The sequence below is a fragment of the Artemia franciscana genome, chromosome 3, assembly GCF_032884065.1.
Source record: "Artemia franciscana chromosome 3, ASM3288406v1, whole genome shotgun sequence".
NCBI lineage: Eukaryota > Metazoa > Arthropoda > Branchiopoda > Anostraca > Artemiidae > Artemia > Artemia franciscana.
The window spans coordinates 9,898,807-9,909,356 of record NC_088865.1 but is presented as its reverse complement, the minus strand read 5'-3'; the positions used below and the strand labels follow the sequence as shown (position 1 = coordinate 9,909,356).

The window sequence follows — 10,550 nt, the reverse complement described above, 5'->3', positions numbered from 1 at the left end:
CTTTATTTATGACATCCTCCCACCCCACTCGAGGACGACCTGCTTTCCGTGTAGCCTCAGACGGTTGGCCGAAAAGGTCAAACTTCGGCAATTTTAATTGAATTAACTAAGGTTATGTTTAAGCAGGGTGGTATTCAGGATTTTTTTTTGGGGGGGGAGCTACAGAAAAACTTTTAAAACACGTCAAAAATTTGTTTATATTCGTTTTTGTTACGTTTTACGAGTCGAACGAAAATTTCGGGGCAGCAATAGCTGAATTTTGATGTGCGTAAAATTGATAATGACCTACCAAAATACGATCATTGATCAATCAGTAATGGGCACAACAACCCTTTGAATCAGATAGTTTTATATAAGCTGAAGATGATTACTCCAGTTTTGCGAAAACGGGGTCGATCCTCAATAGTTGTGAATCCGACCGTCACGGGAGTTAAATATCCGGTCTGGCGGGTTGATACCTCTTGGCTTCTACTGCTTCATCTTTTTAACTCTGCTGATCAACTGCAGTTCATTTTCTATTGTGAAAGGATGAACATTAAAGCGGTTAAATGGACAGGCTTATTATTTCTACTTTGTTTTGGTAAGACTTTAAGAAACTACTCGTTTTGTTAATCTGGTTATGACTTAAAATCAGGGCTGTGGAGCAAAGGCGGATCTAGAGCAAAATCATGGAGGGAGGACAAGGTTGCCAATAATTAGGCAAAATTGTCAGGTCTATTTGAAAAAATGGAATGAGGGCACAAGAAAAATTGGTAAATGTATCACAGTTCACATTATTGACTTTTTTATAAAGTGAACATACCACTCGATGCCTTTTTGTATGCTCTTGACAAATATAATAATTACTTCTATTGCAAATTCAAATTTAAGCACTTTTTGACCTAACTATAAACCATTTTGGCTCTGAGAAAACGTAGTATTATTTTCTCGAAAACGACGGAAAACTCATATTGAAAATATGTCATTTTTGGGCTCAAAAAGTGCTCAAATTTGAATTTGCGATTAAAGCGATTATTATATTCGTAAAGAGCATAAAAAAGGCATCGAACGGTATGTTCACTTTATAAAAAAGTCAATAATATCAACTGTGATACGTTTACCGAAAATCCCCCCCCCCCTGGATCCGCCAGTGTCGTGGAGTCAGTCCACTTTAACCATTGATTCCTGAAACTTTAAACATAATTAGTTAACATAACCAGTGGCGTTATTGAGAGGGGGGCAGTCCCTCCAATAATTTGGGAAAAATACAATTTAATATGTAGCTTTAAACTGTTGCTCGTCTTAAGTGTCAAATTTGCTCTTTAATTTGAGCAGATATTTTTTTTTTAATTAATCCATGCCCGTTTTTAACATTAAGAAATCGAGAGAAAATAGGGGTCCATTACACTTAAAATAGGACAGCACACTTTAAATATCTGCAAATAGGACATGCATCGAATCATTGAAGAATAAGAAGGTAGATATACAGTGAATCTAATTCCCTGAATAAAAAAAGAAATCATTGGAAAAGAAAATAAGGCTTAGTGCTTTTTAATGACATTCGTACTATAACGAGATAGATAAAAGCGGTTGTACTTTGGTCATCAAATTTGGCAGAGGGGAATTCGCTCCAGGAATCATTTAATTGTGTTAATTTTTATTTCTAGTATTTAATTGAAACTCCGACTCTCTTATTAGTCATTGAAATGCCTAATAAGCTGTGGTAACGTCGTATCCCTTACGTTTTGGGGTAAACGTATCACAGTTCATATTATTGACTTACCAATAAAGTGAACATACCACTCGATGCCTTTTTTTTATGTTCTTTACGAATATAATAATCGCTTTTATCTCAAATTCAAATTTAAGCACTTTTTGACCTAATTTAAATAAATAATTTTGGCACTGAGAAAATGTAGTACTATTTTGTCGAAAACGACCGAGAAAACGACGCTGAGAAAAAGTAGAATTATTTTCTCGGAAGACGACCGATAACTCATGCTTTATTTGAAAAATCGTCATTTTTAAGAGCTCAAAAAGTGCTTAAATTTGAATTTGCGATAGAAGCGATTATTATATTCGTAAAGAACATAAAAAAAGGCATCGAGTGGTATGTTCATTTTATTGGTAAGTCAATAATATTAACTGTGATACATTTACCCGTTTTGGATTCAGATACTAACCTATAAATGTAGAACTGTCTGTATGTACAATACCATGCTGACTTCTTGCTTTTTTCGCTTTTCGAAATGTTTCTTTTAACCAGCTCCATAAAAAGAATTGACATAAATGTACTGAGGGAAAGTAGAATTATTAGTCGCATTTCACTCAATGCCAGCACTGTTTGTAGGACATTTATCCCTGCATCTGCATGATGTATGAAATGTCTGCTGAGAATGAAATTTAAATTGGAGATTCAATTAAATTTAATAGAATTTAAACAACATGCTTTTATCACAATTTAAAAATTTTGTGTGCACGTATAAGCGGTACCAGCCCATTATCTTTTTCTATTGTTATCAGGTTTATCATGCTGGACTAGGAGACTGAGCTTTTTTTGTGAAGGGAATTACAGACATAAAAACAATATACAGTGCAACCCCCCTCCGGAAATCTATACCCCCATACCCTGATTTATACAAGAAAAAAGTTTATGTAATTTTAATAGAATTCTTTCTTTTTTTAAAGAAAGATACAAGGGGGAAGGTAATTTTCAAACTCTTAAGAGTCAATTTTCATATCCAATGGGCACCCGTGGCAATTTTTAATTAATTTGAGGTTTCGGCCGAAATGATGTTAAGCATTGTTAAGATTTTCTGGATGTTCTTTGCCGAATAATGCCCAACAGATAAGTTAATAATTCTAATTTTAATCTTTTCAAATACGTTCAAAAAATACGGTCGCTATTTAGATCTGGGGAATATGCCACTACATAATGTTTCACAATCTTTGGTAATACTTTGACTTATCCTGTTTCGTTATATAGACAGCACTATGGCGCTGTTTCTCTTCCTGGATTGGTTATGATTTGCTTTTTTTTAGTGAGAAAACTACGATGTATACATATTTTTACTAAATATTTAATATATAGAGGCGGTTAGGTAATTAGGTTGGGTTAGGTATTTAATATAATATGTTCTGCGCGGCCTGCTTTCCACAATTCTTTGTCACAGTTTCCATAATTGTGTTTCTAAATTATTATGTTATCATCATCTTTGGTATATTTCAGTTGGATAAACCTAACTTGTCTTTGGCATTTTTTTTTCCTTTTTTTTTGCTTCCCGAAACTCGCTTGGGCCTCCAGCCTTTGGAAAACATGACCTAACATTCCTTCCCATTGCTTTGTGGGCCACGGGTAGCTTTGCCCTTTCGCCCTAGTATGCTCTTTTTATGCAAAGCTTCCATATACAAATAAAGTAAATTTTATTTTCCATATCTTTTCGAAAAATGAGTTTTTTCAATTTGTTTTTAACATTATCTTGTTCGATGAAGATGGTTGTGTTTATATGTAAGTGCGTATACAAATCTGTGTCACTTATTTTCGCTTTCATTACAGTCAAGCAGGTTCTAGATTGTTTTTTTCCAAAGTGAAATATTAAGTAACAAACAGGTTTCTAATGAATATCTTTGTAAAATCATTTGGTTTACTGCAACCGTTTCCTCTAATCAAAGAAACAATAATAACAACCAAGCAATAACCAATATAGGACTCCGTTCAGACAAACAGGGAAAAGCAAAAATCTGTACGACAGGAAACCAACAGGTTTTTCCCACGATACCTTTTGGCGCTAGGAAATTTTTCCAGTTTTTTCTATAGTACCGATCGTTTTTTCGTCATCGAATGAATAAATGAGCAAAAATTTCGAAAAAGAAAAGCGTGTCAATAGTTTAGTACCCGAAAGTATGTCAAAGCTTTGTTAAATGAACTAGATGCTGCAACAACACAATAACAAAAGATGCTACAGCTTCTAGTGAAGCTGATGAGACGCTTTTGAATTTCTCGCCATCATTTCGACCACAGAAAGCGCGTACAAGTACATGCTATCTGTGGTTTTTAAGAAAAATCTTTCACCCGTTGTTTAAGTACTTTTCTTTTCGTACTGATTGGTTTTTCTATGCGTCTGAACAAATATTTTGAGGACGAAATTCTTTTTCTTTATAGATATATCTAATATAAATATAGATATGCAGACGTAAGAGCTTTATATATTTACATATTTGAAATGAAAATTGCTAATAAGAGGCCCTCTGGAACCTAATTTAAAAGTTGGTACTATTTATGTTCATTTTTGGTTAAAACGGTATATGTTTAAAAAGAAATAAAAAAGGGAGAAGAGTTCGTATGAAGCAGTGAAATTTGTTCTGTAACTATTGAATAGCTGACACATGCGAAGAGAGGCTATCGCCCAAAACTCTTAAGAATTTTGGGACTCCCACCCCGCAAATTTGTTACGTTTGATCATAATTTAACGTCTTATTTAGTCGCTTGCTATTCTGAAAAAAAAAAATCCATGCAAGTGCCTACTGTAAAACTTTAAATTACAATATCAGTATCATGCACTCAAAATATGACCTTTACGTTTTCTTTTGGTCACCTCTTGCTCATTGTGACTCAACTTTAAAAAAAGCTAACTTTAGAGAAGTAAATCTCGAGGGAAACTTACTATATTAAAAAAATCGATTTAAACACGACCCGTCTAAAATTCAGCATAATTCAAACTTATTTATTACATAATGACATCATTTCACTTTTTACATTCCAGCGCAAAGCTCTGCAAATTTCACCTGATAAGGGTTTTGTACTCAATAAATATTTGCCTTTTAGTGTATATGCTCTTTGGTTGTATAGGCTATAGCGTTACTTTCCCCGTAATATCCAAAAAAATAACAAAACTTTTATTCCGATGAATTTTTGGAATCAAACGTATTGTATTAGGTCATATCGTGTATTAAATAAAAAAAAACATGTTTTATTAACAGAAAGTAAGGAGCGACATTAAAACTTAAAACGAATAGAAATTATTTCGTATGTGAAAGGGGTTGCTTCCTCATCAACGCCCCGCTCTTTACGTTAAAGTTTGACTCTTTCTCTTAACTCTACTTTTTAAAACAGTAAAAAACTTTAGCGTAAAGAGCGGGGCGTTGATTAGGAAGCAACCCCTTTCACATACGAAGTAATTTCTGTTCGTTTTAAGTATTAATGTCGCTCCTTACTTTCCGTTAATAAAACTTGTTTTTTTTTATATTTAATTTTTGAACGTTTTTGAATCAATGCATATTTTGATTTTGGCTCTCCGCAGATGAATAATTAAAACGAAATTTGCATATTTATTTTTTCGGCTAAATGGCTTTCTCATAGTTTTGATCGAATAATTTTGAGGAAAAAGGAGTGGGGGAGGAGGCCTAGTTGCCCTCCGGTTTTTTGGTTACTTAGAAAGGCAACTAGAACTTTTAATTTTTTACGAATGTTTTTATTAGTAAAAGATATACGTAACTTATAAATTAGCTTACGTAAAGAACTTCTGTGTTTTCATATTTTTATTACGTATATGAGGGGTTCACCCCCTTTTCAGTACCTCGCTCTTTACTCTAAAGCGTAAATTTTGTCCCAATTTCTTGAGAATGACCCCTGAATCACAAAAGCCGTAGAATAAATAGTTGAAATTACTAGAAATAATTTAGTATAAAGAGCGAGGTATTAGGAGGAGGTGAGCCCATCATATGCGGAATAATTTCTGTTCGTTTTAAGTTTTAATGCTTCTCCTTACTTTCAGTTTAAAAAACTTTCATATTTATTTTTTCATTGTTTTTTTAAATAATGCTAGAAAATTCTGCGCTCCCTTCATGAAAATTTTCTTCCCCCTTGACAAATTCCTCCAAGGAAAGTTCCCCAACATATCTCCATCTTCTCCACCCCCCCCCCCTCAACCTAAAAATCCCCCTGAAAACGTCTGTACACTTCCAAATAACCATTACTATATGTAAGCACTGGTCAAAGTTTGTAACTTGTAGCCCCTCCCACGGGGACTGTGGGGGAGTAAGTCGTCCCCAAAGACATAGTTATAAGGTTTTTCGACTACGGTGAATAAAATGGCTATCTCAGAATTTTGATGCGGTGACTTTGGGAAAATAATTGGCGTGGGAGAGGGCCTAGGGGCCCTCCAATTTTCTGGTCACTTACAAAGGGCACTAGAACTTTTCATTTCCGTTAGAATGAGCCCTCTTGCAAGATTTAAGGACCACTGGGTCGATACGATCACCCCTGGGAAAAAAAACGACACAAAAAAAACAAAAAAAAGAAATAAACACACATCCGTGATGTGTATTCTGGCAAAAAATGTGAAATTCCACATTTTTATAGATAGGAGCTTGAAACTTCTACAATCAGGTTCTCTGATACGCTGAATCTGATGGTGTGATTTTCGTTAAGATTGTATGACCTTTAGGTGGTGTTTCCCTCTATTTTCGAAAATGAGGCAAATTTTCTCAGGCTCGTAACTTTTGATATGGGTAAAACTAATCTTGATGAAACTTATATATTTAAAATCAGCATTAAAATGTGATTATTTTGATGTAACTATTGGTATCAAAATTCCATTTTTTAGAGTTTCGGTTACTATTGAGCCGGGTCGCTCCTTTTCGAGCCGGGTATTGCTCCTTTTCGAGCCTTTATTGAGCCGGGTTCGTTACCACGAACTGTTTGACTGTGAGATTTGACTGAAACAACGATGAAAATTAAGATCCCTATTTTCGGTGATCTTTTCCATCCAAGCGGATAACATCACAGGGAACACCAAAAGCAACCAAGTCACTTCAGTGATATATTTTTAGCGGTTTCCTAGCTGATATACTAAAACATTTTTGGGGACAGCCCTTTCCGGAGCTTAAAAGGAAATTCTTTTACAAACTGTCGAAAAAAACTCACTCTTTATGACGATGTAAATTTGATTAAAATTGAATATCTCTTTCTCAGCACTAAACGCAAGAAGTTAGATGGTTTTATAAGATCTTTGGGAAAATTGGTGTTGCCTTTTAGTTTCCTGTCATTTGATCAGGTCTCTTATCCAAGCTCCTCAAGTTCTGGATAGTTTGATAGTTCAGAGTATCAGAGTAACCTGACAGCGGAATGGCTGAAGCCAAACACGGGCACAACCGGGACCGACAATCCAACGTGTTGCAGGGAATTGACTTTCTAGACTGAACTCGTATAACAATAGGGATGGAGGGGGAGCGTGCATAGCTTTTTTGGCCTCAGGTGACTTGGTGCTACAATGAGTTGTTAGTAGGAGTAGTTTAAGGTACGGTATCACCTTAAAAGATTGCACATCTGATCGGCTCTCTTGTATGAAATTCTAAACCAATAAAAAGAGCAAAAGTTTGAGAGACGAAATTTTTCTTAAAATAAATTCTTTGTGACCATAATCCACTGTCAAAGAAGGAAGCTCTTTGCTAGAGGCATATATCTTTAATATAAATATAACCGTTAGTTTAGTTTGATAAAAGCGTCCTTTCGAAGCTTTTTTTGTCACTAACTAACTTTATTTTTTTGTCATTATTTTAATTTATCAGTAATTTTTCGTCATCCAATTGTTAACTAACAATATTTGCTATCAATTTTGTGCTATATCGCTTAAAAAAATGCTAGCAGACACTTCTCAGAAATGCATGAACTGGGCGGATAATTATACAAAAGCTTGGAAAAGAATTCGGTACTTATCCGTTATGTAATAAACACTATAGAATTTCGATCGCGGATGATGCGAACATGACACAAGAAACTGGTCAAGTAACTTTTTAATACCACACAATTAGCTTTGGCTTGGTTGGAAAATAAATTGTAGCTATGTCTTATTTAAGTATTTAGTTGGTATTTTGGTTTGGTTAGGTCAGGTCACGAACTTAATATATGATATGCCCCCCTCCTAATCAAACATTTAGCCCAAATTTGTTTCTAAACTATTATAGTTTCATCATATTTTGTTTGATTTCATAAGCATTAATCGAACTTCACTTCTCGAGTGCTTACTATATAACCGATAAATACAAAAATTCTGCAAAGCCAGTAAGGCTAACTTTTCTGATGTTCACTTGAAACCCAAAACTAATTTTCTAAAGAGGAAATACAAGCATCCGTACGTTCTCTATCAACGTTTATAGTATGAAACTAGTCATATTCTGTATTATCAGTTCTTGGATACTTCGCTCAAAATTTTCCAATAACGTTTTTATCCATTAGAGAAATTCCCAACGGTGTTGGCTTTAGCTAACAATTTTCTAAGGCCGGGGAAAAACGGTTTAGGTTAATTTTCCTGATCAGAAAAATATGTTATACGTACAGTTTTTTTTTTTTTTTTTTTTGTGGGACAGGTTTGTAATCCAAGAAAAGATTAAATTATATAGCAAAATAAGACAACACAGGGAAAAGCGTAATATTTTCTGTATTTAGAGGTGGATTTAGTGGTATCTATTGGAGGCAAGGGGCAGGGGCACAATGTCCCCTCAGATTTTTCGTCCTCTACTCCTAGATTTTGATAAATGCCTTTCTTCGATATTTTCATAGAAAAATGGCTGTTTGGTAGACCTATTTTATTCATTTGAAAACAACGAAATTGCCCATTTGAAAACAAACAAAAAATACATTTTCCCCCTCCTTGGCTAATTTCCGGGAATTGACGCCCCTGGAGGGAGTAGGCGGTTCAGGGTGGGGACAGGTTCAAAAACCCAGAAAGTGATCAAGTTATGCTATAGATTTAGACAATATAGGGAGAATTGCTATATTCTGCACATTTAGAGCTGGAGTCAGTGGTGTCAACTGAGGTACAGGGGCGTCGTGCCTCATCGTCCTAGATTTTGAAAAATGCCCTTTTTTGGTATAATCATAGAAAAATTGCTTTTTTTGTCCGACCTGCTTTCATTTAAATAATTTAAAAACAACGAAATTGTATTCCCCCCTAGTTTTTGAAAATTATATTTTAGCCCCCTCCTAATTCTGGTGAATTGACAACATTGGGTGGAGCTTAGGATCCAATAGTTCCCTTTGCGTATACAACTACCTGTAAACAGGTGTACCAGTTAAAAAAAAAATCTTTTAGCCTTAATTTTGGTCCGCGGACCCCCTACTTTTCCGCGGATTCTAAATGAAGCCCAAAACATCTTCTGTTTTTTGTACTGGATAAAAGTCGACAGAAAGCCGAGTTTTTTAGTATTTCTCTCTTTATTTGAAAGAAACACGGCCCGAAAGATTCCAGATTACGATCTTCAGGTTCACTGAGCCTTTAAAAGGCATAATTTGCTTCTCTTTAATCATTTTATCTGTCGATTTTTCAAGCAAGTCGCCAAGCGCAGCAGATGATATCAAAACCGGTCTGTGTACCGTTAAAAGCTAAGGAATTAAGTCTGACAACTTATAATTAGGGCTATGGGTCAAATTCACTTTTAGCTGTTTTCGAAGACACGTAAACGGAAGGAAGAGGTATTTCTATACTGACGCACCACTACTGAAGTTAATTCCATGTACTCAGTGAAATTGAAACGACAGAAAAGTCGTGAGGTCACATTTGACAATGATAATAAAGAAAAGGAAAAATACTAGAGGGTATTCGCTAACTTTAAAAATAGATGAGCTAGATAAGTGGTAAATATCAGGGGCTTATTGGCTATGGGACAGGGGGGATTCCCCTCAAAGATCTCACAGTGCCCCCTCCCTAGACCCCAGTTGGCCTGGGGCAGGGGATCTATCATAATGATAATAAAAATAAAAGAAAAATTCTAGATGGTAGTATTCGCGAAATCTTTAAAAGTAGATGAGATAACATAAAGACGTTGACGTAGATGACATAAGAATTAAAATATTTTTGTTGGGTGTCATTTGTACTGCAGATGTATTTATGAGGCTCACTTCAGTAACAGTTTTTAACGTTCAAAAAAGATGTGTGGCTTTTGGAAGGGAAAGGAGTGGGAATAAATACTTCAAAACTCCCTGGGACCCCATTCAGACTCTGGATCCATTCTTAAAAGTCTCAGTATCTCACAGGGGCATTGATCTTTCCCCACTAGATGTTGAAAAGTACCTTTTTTGTTTTATTTTTTTTAAATACGTTCTTTTGTATTTTTGCTGAAAAATGAAAAAAAAACAAACTAACATCTCCTCCTTGATTTTGAATGAATATGCCACTGTTCATTTAGCTCGGCTGCTATCCAAGATGGTACCGAGTCCAATATATGGAGTTATACCCAAAATATAGCTTCTTTCTAGCGTCTTTTTGACACGAAGTAGTTTGTGAGGACCAAAGGTAGTAGGGGATTAAGAAAAGAATATAGTGTGGTCCTGGACGGGTATCGGGCAAGGATACAAGGGAGGTGGTTGGCGTATTCATATTTACTGGCATGTTACATCCAGAGCAGTTGGGTTTAGTTGGGTAACTAACTAAACTAAGTAGTTGGGTAACCTATGTTAACACGCTTAAATTCAACATAGTTTTAATCCTTGGGAAGTGCGAAAGTAGAGGATTCTCTCCCAGGAGGGCCAGTTTAGCTATGATCTTTCCGATTTACTGAAATCTTGATCCCTG

General features: G+C 35.3%; 1 protein-coding gene across 1 annotated transcript in view; it reads left to right on the top strand.

Annotated features, from left to right (window-relative positions):
* The first annotated feature begins 421 nt into the window (after positions 1-421).
* The window catches only part of LOC136024860 (uncharacterized), an 80,246-nt gene continuing 70,117 nt past the window's right edge, over positions 422-10,550 (top strand). The window contains exon 1 of the mRNA XM_065700373.1: positions 422-580. Within this exon, the coding sequence (XP_065556445.1) occupies positions 529-580 (52 nt within the window). The 5' untranslated portion in view covers positions 422-528. The remainder of the gene's footprint in view (positions 581-10,550) is intronic.